The sequence below is a fragment of the Seriola dumerili genome, unplaced genomic scaffold (assembly GCF_002260705.1).
Source record: "Seriola dumerili isolate Sdu_G_001 unplaced genomic scaffold, Sdu_1.0 BDQW01000068.1, whole genome shotgun sequence".
NCBI classification, from domain to species: Eukaryota; Metazoa; Chordata; class Actinopteri; order Carangiformes; family Carangidae; genus Seriola; species Seriola dumerili.
In genome coordinates, this window is record NW_019174323.1 from 14563779 (window position 1) to 14586154 (window position 22376).

General features: G+C 41.7%; 2 protein-coding genes across 3 annotated transcripts in view; one reads left to right on the forward strand and one right to left on the reverse strand.

The window, feature by feature from the left end:
- Positions 1–435: 435 nt before the first annotated feature.
- On the reverse strand, positions 436–3166 carry zdhhc4 (zinc finger DHHC-type containing 4). Of its 2 annotated transcripts, none has more exons than XM_022743147.1 (7): positions 2993–3166; positions 2558–2691; positions 2352–2425; positions 2033–2211; positions 1289–1414; positions 941–1185; positions 436–845 (listed from the first exon to the last, which is right to left on the reverse strand). In XM_022743147.1, exons 2-7 carry the CDS (start codon positions 2678–2680, stop codon positions 546–548), a joined length of 1047 nt encoding a protein of 348 aa, XP_022598868.1. In that variant the 5' UTR covers positions 2681–2691; positions 2993–3166; the 3' UTR covers positions 436–545. The 2 variants fall into 2 exon arrangements, with proteins under 2 accessions (XP_022598868.1, XP_022598867.1); XM_022743146.1 differs by having other exon boundaries at positions 2558–2694.
- A 4273-nt stretch (positions 3167–7439) lies between these two features.
- The window catches only part of grid2ip (Grid2 interacting protein), a 31086-nt gene continuing 16149 nt past the window's right edge, over positions 7440–22376 (forward strand). The window contains exons 1-5 of the mRNA XM_022742363.1: positions 7440–7685; positions 7857–8186; positions 8872–9026; positions 17532–17813; positions 20369–20454. Coding sequence (XP_022598084.1) covers positions 7440–7685; positions 7857–8186; positions 8872–9026; positions 17532–17813; positions 20369–20454 — 1099 coding nt within the window. The remainder of the gene's footprint in view (positions 7686–7856; positions 8187–8871; positions 9027–17531; positions 17814–20368; positions 20455–22376) is intronic.

The window sequence follows — 22376 nt, forward strand, 5'->3', positions numbered from 1 at the left end:
ACTTTTAATAATATACGGATTATTCCCATGATTAATAGATTGGTCTACAAAAAAATCAGAAAACATTAGAAAATCATAATATATCATATATAGTGCACACCAGATGCACAAGATCATACATGTCTTGCATTGTCCAACAGTCCAAAACCCCAAAATATTCAGTTTAATATAAGGTCAACCTAAATTCTTAGGAGTCATCAAATGTTTGACATGTTTGCTTGATAATGACTATCAAGGAATAAATTAATTGATTACCAAAAGAGTTGCAGATTAATTTCCATTCAATCAACTGATCAATCAATCATTGCAGCTCTGATTACCATTCCATCAAAGACACAGAGTTAAGCATCAGACTCTCTGAAAAATGGAAACTGCCGTCTTTGAAAAACTCAAGATGTTATTTTGACACCAGACAGACACCAGAAGCCATGCAGAAATCATTAACGTAAACTTTATTTCTCCAGTCAGAAGGCGTTCTTAGAAACAGTAAATCTGAAGGAACGAACAGTAAATGCAGCATAACAACACAAGGGCAGTATCTTTTTTCAGTTGTCTTTTTTCTGAACAGGTTTTGGAGGGAAGAAAATCTCCCCCAGGTTTCTGAGAGGCCCTCGGCTGTAGTAGTATCTTTTAGAGGGGTCTGGTGCGGGGCTACAGAGATGGTCTGCTGTTGTAGTTGGGTGACAATGCTGACAAACATAACCTCGACTTTTGTACCACTCGTTGGAGGTCTGGTTGACAAGAGCCAGGTAGGAATGGAACAGGGCATAACCCGCCAGCAGGAAGAAGACGAAGACCAGAAAGCCCAACATGAAGATGACTCGGGGGAAGGTCAGGAACAGATGCTGGAGGGACAGAGGGAAAAAGAAAATGATTCGACTTGGAAATAAACATGGCTGTAACATATGTTTAGAAAGGGGTCAGCAGTATTGAGACTTGCCTGTACGACAAAGAGAGGCCCCGCCGGCTGCTGCTCGCCATATTCATCTATATAACTGGCCCTCAGAAGTCCTGAGTGCAGTACGGCATGAAGCAGCATGTCTGCTGTTAGTAAGGCCATGTCGCCTGCCATGGCACAGACGCTGAAGAGGTAAAGCAAGAAGTAACGTGTGTTCTGAGCACCGATACAGTTGTTCACCCAGACACAGTGGTGGTCGAAACGCTGGACACACCTGTTGCAGACCCCTGAAATACAGACGGGTGTTAAAAGTCAGCACTAAATGAGATTTCTATTTCCATTTTAGCCCTGAGGGAAAAGAACAACACGAGTCTATAACACAGTACTCACTGCAATGTTTGGAGCGAGCTGGTTTGACAAGCTGGCAGGTCGGACAGGAGACCCCCGGGTGAAACAATCTCCTGTCATACGGATAGATGTGCAGCTGGGCGGCAACTTTCCTCTTTGTCACCGTGCCTGGCAGATGGAGAGTCAAGAGGAGAGTGTAATAATCCTACAACTACTCTGTGATTTTCTCTGGCTATTCTTGTAAAAACACCGGCTAAAATTAGCTAAATGAGGCCTTAAAACCAGTGGTAAGGTAGAGCAGCATCACTCTGTAGGACCAGATAGAATGAACAGAGAATGATCCTCTGGGACATTATTTATAAGAAGTAAATGTAGGAGTCAGCAGGTAAACAAAAGCAGTAGAATTCAAGCACATAAACAGAAACGATGTAAACAATGAAATGTCAAAATAGTGCATCCAAGAGGGTTTGGTGACAAGACATGGGCCCACATGAGGATGCGGTATTTTTGCCTGTTTTACTGCACTAAGGGTGATGCTGTGTAGCCAGTCCCTTGATTACCAAACTCCCTAAGAAAACAGATTTACCCTTCAGATTACAAAATGAAATTACTGATGTATGTAATTACCAACCTCCTAGTTATTACACATAAGAAGACATAATTTGTCAGCACACTGATAAAGAATGAATCTCTGTCATGTTGGGAGGTGTTAAGGTTAGCTTGTCAGTTGCACTTCCTCTGCCTTACACATGTGTTTGAACATACAGCAGCTAATATAAAATTAACCTGGGTCTCTCTTGATGCAGAGGTAGAAGAAGAAGGTCTTGACGGCCAGCAGGATGTAAGGCACAGACAGGCTGGTCAGAGTGGTGTCCATCTCCCTGCAGAAGCCAAACACCTCGAAGGTGAACTCTGCATACACAGCGCACTCCAGAAGGACATGCAGATAGATGAACATGTTGTTCCTGCAGTTAAAAGCAGATGGCACAAACTGAAGGCTACAGAATTGTTTCACACAAAAACAAAAGGCAGAATTTTCCAGATAAGACCCAATCAAATATATTATGAGAACAGATTTTTACATGAGGACAATATTACTACAAACCTTTGATGAAACAGCCTGTGCATGGTCCACTGTGAAAACCTCTGGAGCCATTTTGGTGTAATTGGAGCAACTACCTGTGAAGATTATTGGCAACAGTTCTAAACGCAGTAGGTATGTTTCATTGCACTTCAAGATAATAGTGCAACAGCGCCACTAAGTGTCCGTTTATGACAATAACAGTTAGTTTCAAGGCTATTCTTTCTTACCTTTACCACAGAGTTGAACAGTATGTTAAAGGGAGTTTGCTGCTGCCCTGAGTATTTGCAGACCAGGACTATACATGTCAGCACCACCACGACGTAGATAGCGAACAGAGTGAGGAAATCCATGTCTCACCTGGCTGCTTCACAGAGACAAAACAACAGGTGTTTATAGTACAAACTGACCACCAACAGGTAGCAAACTCAACAAGACGCTATAGCCATGTCACTGTTAAGTTTTTTTTGTTTATTTTTGTTCAAACATGGGTGAGACTTGTAGACGAGATAAAGCAGGGCGTGTCTTCTAAAAAGAAAAGCACGTTCCTGCAAAAACCGACTCGGATGAGTTTACGTTAGCATGCTAACCTGCGTCAGTACCCGACGTTAGCGAACCAGCATATCGATTCTCTAAAGCCGTTAAATAATTAATTTCTCCCTTACCTTCTCGTCTAGTCACACATAGCTGCCTCTCAGTGTTTTATATCACGTCAACATAGCTGGTTTTGCTTTCACTATGGCCACCAGCTTCACTTTTGTTCCATGCTCATGTTACTGTAAACAATGCTATTTCCTTAGCATCGATGTAGCTAACTTCCAAGCTAGTAGCTGACCCGCTGAGGCTGATGGTGCTGAATAAGGTGGGCTGTCTGCTGATATAAATGTGAACTTTGTCCACATATTCATAGTTTGCCGTCTACATATTGTTAATAAAATGATAAAAAATCTAAAGCTTAATATTAAATATAGTCGACATTCAAATAAGATTTAAGCAGTTTTCTTAACTAACAGATTAATTTTATTCTTCCACAGAGCATCTCCTTTCAAATTCAACCATCACATATTAACTTAGTTTTTCAGTCATCTGTTTGTTTTATCAGAGACTTTTCTTGTTTTCTGGTGAGATTTGATGCTTACCTGGATTCAGGAGGTCCGTTTATTTCATATACAAAAGCAGTGGTGGGAAAATAATCCACACCTTTTGCTTAAATGCAAGTACCAATATCACACTGTAAAAATACTCCATTACAAGTAAAAGTCCTGCATTCAAAGTTTTACAGTAAAAGTATATAAACACAATCAGGAAAATGTATTTAAAATATTAAAAGTTAAAGCACTCATAACTCAGTGTTATAGTATTATATATTATGTTATTATTAATCAGGAATTCATGTGTAAGCACCATCTTAATGTTGCTGGATGTGTGGAGCTAATCTGAATTATTATGTATGGGACTGCAACTAATGATTATTTTCATTATTGATTAATCTGCAGGTTATTTTCTTGTTTAATTGATTGGTTTATAAAAACGTTTGCAGAAGTTAATGTTAGTAATGTAAGTAAATAGTAAGAAAACCTAGTAAAAGTAGAGTATAAAGTATAAATTTGCTTCTGAAAGGAGGAGGAGAAGTATCAGCAAATAGAAATACTCAAAGTAAAGTACAAGTACCTCAACACTGTACTTAAATACAGTACTTAATTAAATGTATTTAGTTACATTCCACCACTGGCAAGGAGCACATTCCTTCCTCAAAGTCAGACTCCGAATTAAGATGTTTTATTCCAGTGCTTACATAAATAACTAACTCAGAGTTACTTAGTATTGTTATCTCTCTCTTACTGCCATCCAGTGCTCCACACAACAACAACAACAAAGTATAACAAGACACCTGTTGGATCTGGTTGCGGACATGGCCCAACACTCATATTACAGCTCACAGTGCTGGAGAGGGGAGTCTTACTCAGGAGCTGTGTGTGCGCGTCTATGGATGTTGTTTAAAAAGGTAAGGGATGTGTGGTTGTGCTGGACCTTTGATGTGCTGTTCTGGTGTGTTTGTCATTTTGAATGTTTCTGATAATAGATAGGTAATCAGTCACAATGCACTGAATGTATTTGCAGTTATAGTTTAGGGTCGAGAAGTCTTTCTTAGTATTTTCCGCGCCATTTATGACTTGACTTATGACTCCCAGTTTTGCTTGTCTTGAAGATAAATCCGTTGCCTTGTATCTTAAGACAAAAACAAAACTTAAAGTATAATGTAGACATGCTCAAATGTATGATTTCTGTGAAGAAGAGTGTGTTACAGCTGTACTCACTGGACAGTTTTATCAGACTCAGTTGCCTGTAAAATGTCAGTTTTCTCATTATGTTGTCACACACGAGGGAACGGCCTTGGCTGCGGTGTAGGATGGGAGTTTGATTGAAGCAAACAATATGTGTTTGCAGATATAAGCCACTTGTGTTTAATTATTCATTTTGTACTGGACTGCCTGTTCCTTACTGTGTGCTTTGCCTCTAATGACAGTAGGAACCACCTGTACTCTCTCATCAGCTGTAATGAATTCTCATTTTAATGTTTTCTCTGCAACTTGTTAACTGCTATGGGTTATTGACACACCAGCTAATGACTTAATATCAGATAATAACAGTATCTGAGGTGCCCTATCAATGATATTGAATAATATGATAACCTCTTTTATATATCTCCCCTATCTACATAATCTCTCACATTCAAGGGTGGAAGCAAGTAATTATATTTACTCCTGTTATTGTAGTTGAATATCTTTTGTGTATTTTGCACCAGTCAGTTGTGTTCTTTTATGTTGCTGCTTATGACTTCGCCCACGTGCATTTCTGAAGGCTCTGCACACCCTGTGTGGGTGTTTTCATTTGACACTGATTGGACCTCTGCTCATGTTGAAGTTGGGCAGAGCGATGCCAAACTCACTTAGGAATTTTGTCTTTATGAGAAGCACTGGTGTAAGTAATACAATTTATTAATGAATTACATTCAGCTACTTCAGGTCTTTTTGTTATTGATAATCTGCTGATTATTATCTCAATTAATCAATCTTTCTGTTGGTCTATAAAATAAAAAAAATTAGAAGATTGTAGGTGCTATTTGTAGGACGTGAAGTATCAAAAAAAAGAGAAAAACTGTGGCAGACAGCAGTGCACGCCCAGCTCAGACCAGCCCACCGATTGGACCAGACGACACAGAATGAATGGGCTGAAAGTGACAGAGACTGCACCAGTTTTCACTTTCACGTCTCATTGTTCCACAAATAAACCTATGGCTTCAGGATCATTTAAAGGACGATATAATCAAATTAAAAATTCCACACGCACAGTGGCTTTAAGATTATCTGACTATTTCACCTGCTCTGCACTAGCAGTCAAAAGCCTGCATTGTCAGATACAGACTGTGTCTTGACACTGCAGTGTTTTGTCATACGTTTTGACTTACCACCTGATAACACATGTCCTAAGGCATGCATGTTTCCTATATGATTCCACTATAGTCAGTGTACGTGTTCGTCAATGGAGGGGAGCATGTGTTCCTTCAGTATTAATAACAAAGGGCTGGAGGAGTGCTGAAGATTCAGCTCATAATCCAGCTAATCCTACAGGCTAAAGTCTTAAATTGCCCCTGCTCCTTCTCAATGGACTGAACATTTCAGTGTGCTCACACACACGGACACGCAGAATTCCAGGCAAGCAGACGCTCCAATTAGTACTCATCAGGCTTTCTTGCATCGACGCAGAGTGATTCTGGGCCAGGAGCGGTCCCTCGGAGAGCCACCTAGCCAAGAGAGGAGGAGAAGGAAAAAGACACACTGGTGTATTTATAGAAAAATGAGGCCTCACAATACCCTTTTTGGAGAGAGAATTATTAAGGAGCCGAGGTGCGCGGGTGTACGCGTCCCAGTTTTCTGATTAACACTGTGCAAGCAGACTGGCCCAAGGATGAATCAGGGATGAGACGCAGGACTAACTCCTTGACACACTCACAAAGAGACTGCACTGGCTTTTCATGCACACTCACCCTTTGCTCATGAGGAGGCTGCTGTGGTTTCAGGGTGGATGAATGGGGCTATATTTTGAGTTTGTCACTCTCTCTGTTTGACTTTGGGCTGTGGGGTGGTCAGGGGGGAGGTTGTTTTTTTTAAATTATTTTTTTTACATTATATTTGAGAGGACAGATTGGATATTAGCCTGCTAGCAGGCCACCTTGACATTCAAGATGAAGAAGTTTTTGCAAAACAAAAAAGGCAGATACTCTTTTCGGCAGAGCAAACGGGGCTCTCGGTATCCATCTAAAGATTTCTGTAAGTCTTACCAGTTTTGTCCATTGTGTGAATCCTGCTGTGCTGTGGTATTAGAGGCTGTGGAGCACATCATTAGCCTCCAGCTGAGCTAGAGGGTTTATAGTAGATTATATTTAGCAAACGCCAACATGTCAATTTTTGTAATTATGTATTTTTCATATTAGAGGTGTTTTTGAAAACTGTTAAATATGGGTTAATTCATGCTGATTTTAATAATTCAATCCAAAATTGAACCTTTATATTTGCCATTTTGCCTTATTTATTTGTTATTTGCTGTTTTCTATCTCCTTCATGCTTAAAACTCATCAGTGCAGTCAGTGGTGTGCTCTCTTACTTTGCTGCCTAATTACCGTTCAACAGGCAAGACTTGCATGTGCACTGAGTAAAAAAAAAAAATTTGCTGGAGGAACTTTTGTCTCTCAAGCTAATTAAGGTCACAATCTCTGCGACGCCTTAATTTGATTGGCTGCTATGGAGTTTGTGAACCAGGTCAGGGACCGCTGAGTGTGTCATGGCTCAGGGTAGAGGGTTACAGAGCCGTTCACGATAGTACAACTTGAGACACGGGAGACAGCAGGAGGAAGGAGACGGGGAACAACTGCGTCAATGCAAAGGATTGTTTGATCTAAGCGTGTGTTTGCAATGTCGATAGACTTGGGTGTATTGGCCACTGTGGGTAAGTGTGTTTGAATGTGTGTGCGTCTTTTACTTTCTTTCTAAACTCTTCTCTTCCACCTCCACCTTTTCTCTCGCTCTCCCTCTCCTCCCGTAAGTCCTCAGCATGCCGACGTCCAACCAGGGCTGGCCTGAGGATTTTGGCTTCCAGCTCGGTGGGAATGGGCCCAGCTACATCCTGTCTGTGGAGGAAGGCAGCAGCGCCCACCTTGCAGGGTTGCAGGCGGGGGACCAGGTCCTGGAGATCGAGGGCCATAATGTGTCGACACTGGGTCCGCAAGCCGTCATCGCCATCGCCCAGACTCAGAAGAACATCCCTCCCAGTATCGGAGTGGTGTCCCGCATACAGCAGGTCTGACGGCCCTTGAATCCATCACAGCGATTCTCCGACTGTGGATTAATGTCTGTGGAATTACATGACATAGTAAAGTAACCTGTAGATCTGGTGTTTTTGGGGTGATGTTCTGGGGTCAAACACTGAGGCAAATTCTTAAATTATATATATTCTTTTCACCCATTACAGATGGACATCGTACCAGGTCCGGATGGTCGTTTTGGGTTCACCATCGTCGGGGACTGCCCCCTGCTGGTGGAGGACTGCTCGCCTTGCTCTCCGGCTGGCCGCGCAGGTCTGAGGGCCGGTGACTACGTCATGGAGGTCAACGGCATCCCCGTCAGGCAACACGAGACGGCCGCGGCGCTGATCAAGGCCTCCCAGGGGAGGACGCTCCGGCTGGGGGTGCTGTGCCTCGGCCCCAGGCAGAAACACAGCGTCAGCATAGATGACAGTCAGATGGGTGGAGAGGGGGCAAGACTGGACCGTAAACATAAAGCTCTGGAGTTCAACAGGAAGGTACGTTGAAATACATACGCTCACAGCTGAGTCCGGGTTAGCTCCTACGCCTGGTCCAGTTGAGTTGGGGAGTTTAAATTAGATTCTCACTGTGATCAATGGAGTTGGAACAGTTTGGTTGTTTCACAGGAGAGATTTGTGTGTTAATGGTCTTTTTTGTGTGTGTGTGTGTGTGTGTGTACTCTTCTCACTGGTTTAAAGTGGATGGAGTAAATTTGGAAAAAGGTGATGTCGTGCATTTCTGTGCACCAATCAGAATTGAGCAATACTGTTGTTGTATCTGATCAAACCATGCCCACACAATCCTGATGAAGTAGTTTATCTGAGTTTTACATGTGCACAAGTCTTGATAAATAACACCTAAGAATGTTTTCTTTCATTACTGCTTATTCAGGCTGTAATATTTAATATAATGATTTTAATAGTAGAAATATTTATAGTTGTAAGTATGAAAAAAAATGTTATAGTGATGCTAAATCCTTTAACATCCAACACATGTATGTGTGGAATTTCCTTCAATGCACAAGCCTTTAAATAATTTATAGTGCAAGAAAAGAACAAAAACAAATAGAGGCGCACAAGCGTTGTCATGGTAACAATCTAGCACTGTGTGAAACTATGAGGTGACAGCATCTCGTCCTGAAACTACTCCCTGCTTCTGACATCACTGTGCAATCTCCATCAGGTTGACCAGATTTTAGGTGACGAACCCGAAGTGAAAGAGAAACTCTTCACGGTGCTGAAGCAGTATGCAGCAGAGAAGAGAGTGGAGTGGTTGGCCTCCGTCCTGCCAGAGGTACTCACCACTGACGAGCATCGACAGCTCATCTCCAACATCAGGTAAGAGCCAGAGTGTTTCAATCTCATTTATCTACCGTGGTATAGAATAAATGATGGTAGAAAAGTACAGAAAGTATTTGTAATATGGCAGCGAATTCAGTGGAAACCTACCGTTTTAGTCCAGCAGCAGAAACAGTGTGTTAATACTGACAATGTGGGCGATAACTGATGACAAAATGTGTTATCCATAGGCAGCCAGGGCAGGCTGAGACATATATCATGCCACAAAGACATCCTGATTTGTGTCCGGTTAGCAAACCCTTATCAAATGTTACTCTCTTCTGTTTCTCCCAATGTTTCCTGTCGTTCTGTGCAGGTCAAACTGTCCATTAAACCCCAATGTACTCCCCATAAAAGCCTAAAAAATATATTATTATATATTAAGTTCACAAGATTGATTCTTGACAGTCAGTATTGCAGTTTGTGCTACTGCAAAACTTCCACTGTTGTTTAGTTATTGCAGTCTCTCTTGGTTTTGTATCACACACTTGTCATTTTCAAGTCCCAGTGAAAAGTAAAATAATCTGCAGGGATTTGATTCATAATAACCACATAAACAGGCTTTTCCTGTTGCTCATTCTGTCACAGGATGGATTAGAGGGGGTCCCGCCCAGCCATTATAAAGCTTCACTTTAGGTTTAGGTGGGCCCCATCTGTCGCCCGGGGTTTAATCCACAGTGACCCTTCAAGTCGCTTAAAGTCTCATCATCTGTGTTAGTGAAACTGAGAGGCTAAACTGGCTTGGAGGGACCCGAGTTTAGAGTTTTCAGCAGTAAACGAGAATTGGCAACGTGAAGTGAATTCACAGCATGGAGGTGTCTGTGATGAAGAGCCACAGACCGATTTAGTCGAGTGCTCGCTTTATGGGAAACATCTTTCAGTACTTGTGGCCATGCTGTTCTGTATCTGCTGTTCATTTTACAAAAAAACAAACAAACAAACAAACAACAAAAAAAAAACTGGATCTACACCCAACAGGTTTTTTGATGTTGTGTTGAAGTGTGCGTCCATGAGATGGAATAACGCCAGGTAACTGAATGTGAAAAACCATTCAGACGGCCAGAATTACCTGGTTGTCTTCGTGCCAGTATGACCAGCGTCCCTGCCTTTCTCTAAATCCCTGCACAGTTTGTCCACAGATTGCACTTTTTCCACAAGTTGAGCCAATCAAACCTTTTATTCTCTTACTACAGTGGCTTCCTCCACTACTACTACACCACTTTCAGCTCTGTTTAGTGGTATTAATACACTGTAAGAAGGGTTTCCAGCAGTGCGGGATCAGTGTGGAGGTAGTTGCATCGTTTCCCTACCTGAAATGATGTGAGGCAACGGGATTTTTCTCTCTTAAATTGGTCATGAATAATTCAAACACCGTCTGCTGAGAACTCCTCATTGGTATTTGTGTAATGAAGGACACTCCTGTTTGCTCGAGCACCAATAATAACACTGAAGCCATCTCTCTGTGGTTTTTCCATCCCCCACTCATCTCACAACTCTCTTACCTCTCTCCCCAGTTCTCTCCGTCTCTCTCTCTCTCTCTCTCTCTCTCTGAGGGGATTTTTTATGTTTTGTTCTGATGGATTTTCTTACTATTGTGCTGAGAGCTCAGGCACTTCCCTGCTCTGTCTGTGTGGTGACTATTTTCCCTTGACACTTGGGTAGAGGCAGCCTCCTGCTTGCACCAAAGGTCCCACCATATCTTTTATCCTCCTCAGCCAAGGATCACTGTAGCAGTGGGTGTGTCTGCTGTTCTGATCACTACTGCCATAGGTGGTGCAACTCGTGTTTAGATTTGTTTTATCTTGGAGCTATGGGTGACAGCTAAAACGATGAATTGCCTGGGGTGAGTACATCTCATTCTTTTCACACGAAGGTTTTATGAAATGTGGTTGTGGTTGGTTGGTTGTTTGCTTTTGAGGGAATTAAAAAAAAAAAAAAAATTGCATTTTTATCAGCTTATTCTGTGAATTTTTTTCTATGTGAAGTGGGAGGGGAGTGAATATTTAATGCAATCTGACACAGGACATGGCGATGGCTGCTGATGTTTGACATAATGTTTCTAGCTTTGATTCTGTTCATTCTCCAGCTTCTTTCTAAGATCTCTTCAAGGCAATTTACTACAGAGCTTTAAATATATGATTTACTAATTCTAGTGAAAACCCAACAGCATACTCATGCAGTTTGATGTGACATGACAGCACTTGGATGGATGGACACTGCTTGTTGAAACAGTTAACAATACAAAGACCTGCTGTTGTGCCCGTCTCTAAGTGACTGAAGTCATCAGGATGAGTGATGCGCTGCTTTTAGGATGTAATCTCATGACACGTGTTTGTGTGGGTGGGGGTCTGTGTGTGTGTGTGTGTGTGTGTGTGTGTGTGTTTGTGCGGTGGATGCTTTTGAGCATCATGTTGACTTGCAGATTACATAAATATTACTTTTAAATTTCATCTGCCTGTATTATACCGAGTGTGTGTGTGTGTGTGTGTGTGTGTGTGTGTGGGTGTGTGTGTGTGTGTGTGTGTGTGTGTGTGTGTGTGTGTGTGTGTGTGTGTGTGTGTACATTAGAACATTAGATGTGTTTAAAAGCAGATGTGCTTATCGAGCTAAATAAGTCTTTTACAACTCTAACTAATCATCCAAACCATGTTACTGTCTCTTACTGTGGTGGCAGTTGTGCCTAATATAATATATATATATATATATATATATAATATATAATGGTTGGTCCTGACCAGTCACAATAATACAGTTACCAGCTCCTCCAGATCTGCTCTACACTACATGCACAAAGCTTTCTTTTTCAGTAGCGTTGATAATGATGGTGTTTAATCTTAACTACAGGAGCCAGTAGCTGGAGCCAGTTCTTAGCTGCTGCACTGCACCAGAGGAGAAACATTAGTGGCTCCCAAGTACCTTTAAAGCTGTTTTTATTAAAGTTGGTGATGAACACAAACAGACAATGAAGGCAACGCATTCATAACTTGCTTATTTCCAATATAAACACAGTCCAGTTATCTTTAGAAAGAATGGGAGAATTGCTTACCACCTTGTTCAGGCTGAAGGAAGAACAAACGCCCTAATAGACCATTAAGATGATTAAAAACAAAGAAGAGAAATATGAAGAATTTTTATGTGTAGTTGAAAACTGGACATAAAAATATGTTGTGTTCAAGATAAAACAAGTCGGAGTGAGATCACTGTTGGAAATAATAAGACAAACCAAATTATGTAAATTTTCCAGACTGTTTCCTTTCCTCAGGTTTATAAAAACTGTTCAAATGAAACTGTCTGAGAAGCCAAGTTCACTCTTCAACTGAACTGATCATACCTCGAGGACGCACATGTCGATGTGGCTTCATACTGCAGGATCATCAGCAAAAACAGCTGGGGACCACTGATCTGACCAGCTCCACTCAGGTCCGGTGATTGGTCCAACGTTAACTGATCCTCAGTGGAGCTACTATCACAGAGATCTGTGTAATTTTGTTGCGCCATCATCACTTAAACCATTAATAATCACCAAATAGATTTAGTATAATGGACGTGAATGAGGTATAAGCATCACATGTGGGATAAGTGTGTGTACAGTATATGTATGTATATATATATATACAGCCTTCAGTCCTGTCTGAACCTGGAACCTCCGCATACTGTAAGTTATGTAACATATTATTATATATTTCCCATTGTTTTCTTTGCTTGTTTTCTGTTTTTATTATTTAGTTTTTTATCAGGATCCCTTTTATAAACAGGCGCACTTTGATCACACATATTTTTAACCTCATTAATTCAGTGTGTACATGTCTGAGCGGTGGATCAGATGCGGCTGACCTTTTCCACTACCACAGTCTGTAAATATCCTGGACACAGACCAGAAACCCACCGATGCTCATATAAGTCTTTTTTTAATTCCACAGCTTTTTATCCCTAAATTTATCCCTTTTTTGTCAGTGTTAAAAAGAAGGAGGGCAAAAAAAAGATCCTTTAAGGAGAAGTCCTCCGCCGCACTGCTTCCATTATTTTCGAGGACACACATTGTTATGTCATATCTGCATGTGTTTAGACACGGCAACAAAGCGCACAGTTAAAGACTCACTTACCTGCACTGGAGCCACATCTGGACACTTGAAATGAAATGAGGTCTCCTCTTTGTAGTTTTCTGCTTGTCATTCCTCCCTTTTGAGAAATCTGTCCCTTCCTCCCTGCTTGCTTCCTCCTCCACAACCCTCCTTCAGATAATTATAGATCTCTGTTCTTTATAAATGAGGTCAAATCAGAGCACTCATTTAGTTTCCAAGAGTTGACGCGGAAAACTTTTTGTGATGAGGCGGCTGTTTCAACAGATGGCATTTCATTCTGAGGTGGATCAACATCTGCATTTATAAAAACATAATGCTGATAGCAGCAGCTGCACACAAACACACACACACACACATACACACACACACCCTGACACAGACAGGTTGCTGTATGTGTGTGAGAGACGGAGACGAATTAGTGCTGTGATATGAATAGATGACAAATAGCAGGGAAGCGCGAATAGCAAACAGAGGGACTGTGTGGGCTGCTACACCTACATCACTACAGAACATTTATTTATATCTCTGGAGTTTGCTTGTTGTAGCCGGTAGTCTGTGCTCAGTCAACAGCGTCTCAGACTGCAGTCAGATGCAAGTACATCTCAAACCTGATCACAATCTGCAGCGACAGTGACAGCAGGCTAAGAATATGTGGCCTATATATTTTACTGAAAAGATTTTGTCCCAAAAATGAGACACCCACCATTTGTTAAAAGTGGCAGCCGAGCTAAAACGAGTCATAGCAAACACATTTAAATAAATAGGGTCTGTTTTAGGATCGCAGATAACTTAAAGCTGCTATGTGTAGATTTTTATTCCCTTATATCATCTTTCAAATGATTCAATTCTGCTGCTAAATATGGAAAATTGGGTGAAGATAAGACGCCTTTGGAAATATAATTGCTATTTTTCACACAAGGGGTAAAAAAAAATGTTTTAAAATTTAAAATAGATAAAATTGCCCTACATAGAAGTGAATTGAGAAGAGAAGTAATTTTTTAATTCATTAGCCATACCGCTCATCCCAAAGATCCTACACGTCCAATCATCATAACTTGATATTGTTATACATAAAACGCTCCCCACCTGAACGCCCAGGTCTGTCAAACTCCACACTGCCAATTTGCAACACAAGGCTTTCTGTTAAAGTTGTCTCAATAAAAAATAATAAAAAAAGAAACAACTCAAGCCAAATGTGAGATAAACTTGATGACAGGCTCAGCAGTACTAAATTGATTCTTTGTGTCTAGAAAAAAAAATAAAAAAGAAGCGTTTAATTGGCTGCTTTAATCACATGGCTGTAAAACTGCAGCTGCTGTGAGCCATTTAAAAATCGCGTAATAAACACGATAATTCAAGCAGGAGCAAAATGTTTTGTCATTGTGTTGTTGTTGTTGTTGTTGTTGTTGTTGTTGTTGTTGTTGTTGTTGTGGTGCTGAACGGAGAGCTCCTGTCAAGAGGGCAGCAGCGTGTTGTTCATTCATTCTGCCACTGGGGGGGAAAAAAACTAATGTCAGATTTTTTAGGTTTGGAATATTAAACCTTTTCACTCAACAGATCCGTGATGTAGAACTTTGCACGGGACTGTATCTGATTACTTTCAGTATGTAGTCGTAGACTTCAGCTCACCTGCAGTGTGTTGTATCTATTTTTATTACCGACTAACCTTTTGGCAGCGCCTACAACACACGATGAGATTAGTTCCCCAGAAGTTTGATAAAAAAAAAAAAAGTTAACTATCTTTAAAAGTCAAAAAGTAATGAATAGTGATTTTTTTTTTTTTACCTGGTTAGCAAAATATGAACACAGATTAAATGTAGAGTAGCATGAGATCTGAAACTGACAAGAAATTGCTGTGCAGAAACACCAAAAGTCAGTGGAGAACAGCGCTACCATTACACACTTGTATCAGTTGTTGCACTGCTGTTGAAGTTTTTAAACTCCCAGTTATCTGTACTGGTATCGGCCTTATAGACAGATAATGGATCAGGATCTATTTGATTCACTTCTATTTCAATTCAGTTTTTTTCCCCAAAGCAAGCGTGTCATTGTGACCTTTTGGGTTCCACACATCAAGATTTATTTTTGCTATACACTATAAAAACAGCACAGGGCTAAAGGTTTTCTGTATTTACCCAAATACCTTTCAATAAAAATGCAAAGAAATAGTAAACAAGTCTGGATAATGAAATGAGCAGCAGATAGGCCTCACGTTTGTTGTGAAGTTGTTTTTTTCTGTCTCTCTCTCCTTCTCTCTGTACAATAAGTGTGTCCTAATTGCCTTATTTAGCTGTCATAGTTGTTTTTACGCAGCTTAATTAGCTTCTTGTGGTCACGTACAGTGGTAGCTGTTGTCTCTCTCTCTCTCTCTCTCTCTCTCGGCGCGTGTGTCGCTAATTACTCGCCTGGTGCTGTTCTGCACAGATCGCGCTGCAGCCTGTCTGCTGGTGGCTGATTCATCTGATCAGCAGATCAGCGGCAGATCAGCCAGTCAGAACACAACAGACTGGTGTAGGCGGGAATCAAAAAACGCTTGTTTGTGCGAATCTGTGCTCGAGCTCAGCTCTCAGTTGGATCTTAATGTCGCTGTGATTCAACAAACGTGGAATCCAATAATTAACTTCTGCCTCGCCTGACACGTCGGCTTGGTTAAACAGTGCAGTATGAATTTTCTACATTTCCTTTGGGTCCGGTTTTGGAAAAAGACGTGGTGTTAACATATGTGACATGCTGTGTGTTTATACTGTGTATTCTCCTGTAGGCTCTTGTTTTTTTTCTCTCTGATGAGAACATATTCATTGTTGTCACAATAAATCCTCCAAAATAAGATGATGTTGGCCAGTTGGCTCATAGTACTGTTACAGTGTGAATATCCCCACAGGTATCGTTTTAGAAAGTGTGTGTGCGAATTAAAACCACTAACTGGTTTTAATCTTAATGTGGTTTAATGTGGTGTGTGTGTGTGTGTGTGTGTGTGTGTGTGTGTGTGTGTGTGTGTTGTGTGTGTGTGTGTGTGTGTGTGTGTGTGTGTGTGTGTGTGTGTGTGTGTGTGTGTGTGTGTGGATGTGTAGCTTGGCAGCTTTTCTGATCATTGAATGAAAAGTTATTTTCTGTTGTCATCTTAGTAGTTGTGTGTTGTTGTGTGTGTGTGTGTGTGTGTGTGTGTGTGTGTGTGTGGAGGGGGGGGGTGGACAGCACAGCATGTACAGAACACACTTATCTCTCAGCAAGATTATTGTGCCACGAAACGTATGTTTGTAGTCTAGAGTTCAATATGGAACCTCACTACTTTTCCCCGTACAGACTAAAACAGTGTTTGTAGCAGCGAGTACTGAAAACCGTCAAGTCAGATTTGTTAAAATCTTTTTTTAATCAGATCGTTTCGGAGTTGAATCAGTCAGATTTATTTTGGTAAAGTTTTTCATAAGGCTGTTTGTGTTTAACATTAAAACTTTGGCTTCTGTTGTTAAAATAAAAAAGCGTAAGATCTAAGAAATGTTGCATTTGAATGAAAATTGAGTGAAAACAGCATCTGAACAGGATAAAGCTGCCTGTTTATTGTTCTTCACAACTGAAAAGAGAATGATTAATATAGTAAAAACCTATCCACCTACTCAGTGCTGTTTTTCATTCGGTTAATGATGCCTCTCTCTCATAAAGCTGGAAAACTTTAAAGTATTAAAATGTGAAAATTGTTAAGGTCCGAGGTCGAGTAGATGATGCCAGCTTCCTGCTCAGTGCTCACCCTGACAAAGTGACACAGAGGTGAGGCGTGGACGGAAGTGTAGGAGAGCGAGAGAGTGAGATACTGTAGATAGAGAGAGAGAGAGAGAGAGAGAGAGAGAGAGAGAGAGCAGAGGAGAAATCCCATGCTCGCTCACTCCCACACCTTTTTTCTCTTGCTGTATTCTGGCTCTGATACCTCACGCTGCAGCAGTGAGACTCCAGCGAGCAGCGAGTGATGCCAAGGTTTCCTCACTGTCTCTCCTCAGAGCAAGATCTTTTTCTCTCTGGCTTCCCATTTAACTTCTCTTCTTATCTCCTCTCTGGGGACAGCAGTCTCCTCCACGTCATCTGTCCATCACAAGCGTTTTCATTTTCCTTTTCTTGTCTTTGAGTCTAAGTGCTGAAGGAGGAAGCCTGTTGATTTGAATTTGGCGTGGACTTGGATTGTGAAGATTATCTCGGTAGAAATCGATGATGATGCTGGATGTTTGACTTATTTCACTGGAAATCGAAGATTTTTGATTATGGACTGTGTGCTTTCAGAATGGATCGAGGTGGATCTGTGATGTAGATCCATCCTCTTTCCTGCTCATTTCTTTTTTCTTTTTCTTTTTTTTAATTCTGAGGCAACTCTTGTGGACAGACGAACTTATATCACCCCTCATTTATTTCCCTCACATGCCACCATGTTTGCCAGGATCTTCATCCCGAAGAAGCACCGGCAGCGCTTCGATGAGGCTGTCTCCCAGAACGTGATCAACCGGCTGTGCCGCAGCAAGAGCATCAGCGAGCCGCATGGCAGAGTGCGGCGCAGTCGGAGCGAGGATCACTCCGAGCGCCGCCACGGGTCCAAACGGGCCAGCTCCGTGCCCAGGGATGGAGGAGAACCCGGAGGGAGGGGTGAGGGAGAAAGAGACAGGGGCGTAAGGAAGTCCGTCTCTGGGGTACCCGCACATCCCCCCATTGGACCGAATCAGAGGTGAGCAGACGTGTATGTGATGGGAATTCAGGCTGCCAACAGGTTAATCTCAACACCTAATGCAACAGCCAATGATTCACTTCCTTATTCAGATATTTAGAGTAGTTTTGAAAACATATAAGAATCAGGGGACAAGGTATTTTCTCATACAGTGTCTGGCTAGTTTTCCTGTCATGTTCTGATGTTTACATCCTAAAGCTCCGAGTCTAGTCATGACAACTGAACTTAAGAAACGCAAAATCTGTGTGTATAAGAATCATGTTTTTATAGCGTACAGTGTAAGTCAGAGACAGTGTTCAGATGTACAGTATTTCTATTTCTGCCACCTCCAACTATTCAACATGTTAAATCTGCATCGTTTCAGAGCCCCTGACCGCTCCACCTCTCCGGCTCAGCCTCCACCCACCAACACACTGATTACACGACTGTCCAATTAATAACAGCACAAATGGATTTAGTGCAGGATTACACGGGGGGGGGGGGGGCAGTGCACTCCCACACTCCCACACTAAGCCAGCCAACTAAATCCCAAGATCTGTCTTCATCCACATGGGAGAGAAAATAATGTGATGCTGAACATGTCAAGTGTGAACATATTGACAGGTCACACAGCAATAGGAGACAAACTGATTGTGTTGAGGGGGAGAGATTACGTCGTGTGGTGAAAGTGGCACAATAAGAAGGTGTTGCTGCATGCATCCCTGAGTAACCCCCCCACCCCCACCCCCACCCCCAAAAGTGTTGTGTAACTCTGTTGTGTCTCCACAGTAACTAGATAGATAGATAAGTTTTAATCATTTTCAAATATATAGATATAACTTTTTGTTTTTAATGACCCCCCCCCCCCCACAGATGTGATTGTTTTACTACAACTACAAACTTGATGAAGATAATCAAAATCAATCACTATAGATTGGCAATTGTCTTCTCAGGTCAATATTGTAGCTGGTGCACAATGTGCCGGTTGCTGATGTCCCAGTGGATTTCATTCAGCAGTGGCTGATTGATTCTCTTTGGGTTGTTATGTAATATTTTTTGTGTGCTCCCTGACTTCATGTGACATCATGTAAAAGTATGAAGAGCAGCTGGTGTTGACTTGATGAGAGGCAGGAGAGGCCTTGAGCAGCCCGATAGTCGTATAGACGCAGTTTGTCAAGTGTGCTCAAGGTTGATGCTGCTCTCTGCAACACCCTCCTCACACACACACACACACACACACACACACACACACAGCACAGAATGCACCCATCTGCATTTAGTTTATCTTACATAACAGTAACAGCAGCTATCAAACAATAGATTTGTCTGTTTTCTCTGCCCCCCCCAACCCCCCCGTTTTTGTCTTTTTTCACCCCCCCCTGTTTACATATGAAGGCAGTGTTGCCTTGAGTCGTTTCCATGGCAACGTGCTGCAAGTGTGCCTCATCTTTGATGTAATGGGTGGCTCCAGTGTGTGTTCCTCCACTGGGGGGGGGTTGAATGAGAGTGAAGTGCCACCATCAGCAAAATGTCAGCACTTGTTTTCTATGTGGAGAGTGTCCTGAAAGATTTTTTTAATTTAGCGCCAGAAGCTGCAGTAAAACAGACACAGAGAGACGTGTGGAGTGATGTGGAGACGAGGTGGAAGCTGCACTAAATCACTAAGTTGGATCGCAGGGAGAGAAAAATAAAAAAAGAGCATCATGTCTCCACTTGTTCAGACTCCCACCAACAGGAAGTGACGAACCAAAACAAAAGTGAAGCATAAACAGCCTCGTAAACAGCAGTGAGTGAGCGCTCCCTCCAGAGACAGCTGTGCTGCCCGTCCATTCACAGGAAGGCTGTTATGCATCAGCGCAGTTAAATGATTGACAATTAAAACGATTAACTGGTTAGTGGGTTGACAACAGCTGTAATAACTAATTCATCGTTTCATCAACGACATACCAAAAATCAGAGGTAGCTGAAGCCGAAGAAAGACACTGGAGATACTTGAGATTACACAGAAGCAGCTTTTAAATGTTGGATTGTTTTTCTAATGTGATGTATTTCTACTTGAAACAGGAAGTTTAGGAATGACTTGAAACTGCCACTTTGCACATGAATTAACACAAAACAACATCTTCAGGTTGCTATCGTTGTCTGACCAACTCTCCACAACTCAAATTCAATTTACATTTAAATAAAACAGAGAAGAAGAAGAAGAAGAACAGTTGGAGCTTCAAATGTTCGACTTCTACCTGGAAAAATCACTTAAACAAATAAACTAATTTGAAGATAAAATTAATTGTTTCAGCGCTGCACTGAACCGTGTGTGCTTTGTGTCACCGTGAAAAAGAAACTGCAGTATTGTTCTGAATGGAGAGGTGTGGAGTAAATGTATTCTGTAGTAAAAGGTCATATGATTGTGGCATAAAAGGCTTTTTTTTTTTCCATTAGTGATGCAAAAGAGGTACATAATGATATCAGCTCAACGTATTTTTATTTCAGTGTGAAGGAAATTGAATTAGTGTCATGACTCCGTAAATCAGATGTTCACTCTTTCATCTCACGACCCATTTACGTCTCCCCCTCAGGATCGTTCGTGTCTACAGGGGCAAGAAGAACTTTGGCTTCACGCTGCGAGGTCACGCTCCCGTCTGCATCGACTCCGTTATCCCAGGTACCGCTCCTCTATTAAAAACCAGCACGGCACGGCCCTGAGAGACGCCTCCTCACTTTGTGTGGTGGTTTGAACAAAATATTGTCCTGTGTCGGCTGGCGGAGGGAGGGAGGGGAGGATGTATTTCATGTGGGTGAGTCTGTTGTGGTGCCAGCCGCTGGGGGTTGAAGGTGATCAGGAGGTGGTTTGTGTGTGTGACTATGAGTGTACCAGGAAGTGGATTTGTCTGACTCACCAATAAAATGTTAAGAGGAAAACACTCAGAACAGGCTGTGCTGTGCTGTGCTGTGCTGTAACACACACTTACAGTTGTCAGTGATGTTACATTCAGGGATTTTACACTGATTTCTCTCTGGAGTTGGAGCTTTTTACATCCTGCTTTCATGTTGTCTTTTTTCTCGGTGAACGCTCGGCCCCAGAGTTTGGGAATATATTAGTCGTGTTGATTTCTAGGTGCAAAAAATTCAAACCTCTTGCAAATGAGTTCTAAAATAATTAAGGGCTTCTGTAAGCATCACATAGTTTTATCACAATTTCATACTAAATACTTTTGCCAGGTAAAAATCTGCTGTAACAGAATCTCAGAAACGCTTCCTTGTTTTCAGATTGACTTCTTTTCATTTCTTCAGTTTACCTAATGGACGCCCACAGAGGAGCATGTACTGTATGTTCTCTGTAATGCAAACCTCATTTCACAACAAACAACCAAGGTGTGACAACAGCTGCCATTATATAGAAGAATCTAAATCATTTCTTTCAGAAGTAAAGTTTGATGTTTTGGGAAGTTCCCTACTTCACTTTCTTGCTGAGAGTCAGGTGAGAAGATTGATACCTCTCTCATATCAGTTTGGTAAATATGACGCTACAGACGAGGAGATATCTTTTCATAAAGACTGGGAACAGCTGGCTCTGTCCAAAGGTGATTAATCCACCAGCACGGCTAAAGCTCACTAATAAACACGTTGTATTTTGTTTGTTTAATTCATAAATATCAGCTTCCCTCAGGTGTGTCTCAGCAATGCAGAACTTTATATTGCTTAAATTCTTAAGTGGTAAGCTCAGTTTAACTGTAGTCTATATAACATATGACTTACTGCTTTACAATTATTACTGTGATAATCAAACTTTGGGGGGTCATTTCTACAAATAGCCTCTGGTGAACATTTTAATTACTTTAATTTACTTTTTTTTTAAATTTCCAGCAGTTAAAGGTTATTTAATTAACTGTTATTGCTTTGTGAAATAAAAGTAGGAGACAAGAGAAGCTGTGAAGTTGCTCTTGAGGGAATTGGCCAGATTCCTCGACAGAGAGGGAGGTGTGTGTGTACTGTGTGTGTACTGTGTGTGTGTGTGTGTGTGTACAGTACGTGTGTGTATTTGATGATGACGGCACCATTCCCGCCCACCATCATCTCCCACCATCATGTGCTGAAGCGGCCAGAGCGGGCTGACTCAGTGGGCCTTATGGAGGTTGATGTGGAGATGGTGGGGGTGGACAGCATGTGTCTCATCGTGATCTGAACACAGATCCTCCATCGATAACCAGGAAAACCACAAGCTCCACGATATGAAGTCTGTTCTCGTGGCCCGCGAATGCGCCTAAACCTGCACACACACTACATCATCCCATTAGGAGTTTGTTACATCCAAACTTTGGTTTTTAAAAAAAAAAATAAAAAAAGATAAAAATAAAAAATATGACATGGCATTCACTGTGAGGGAAAGCGAGCAGCGAGTTGACAGATGAGGAGGCGACGGCGGACGGGTGCAGCGCAGTCAGAACAGATTCCACCGGAGATTGTTTTGACAGCACTGTTTCCTTACGTAATAAGATTTAGCACGGCGATCATCTCATCTGTTGATGGGCTTTGTTGGGTGTCACACGCAGATTGACGGCATCACATTAGTCACCATCTCTCCCT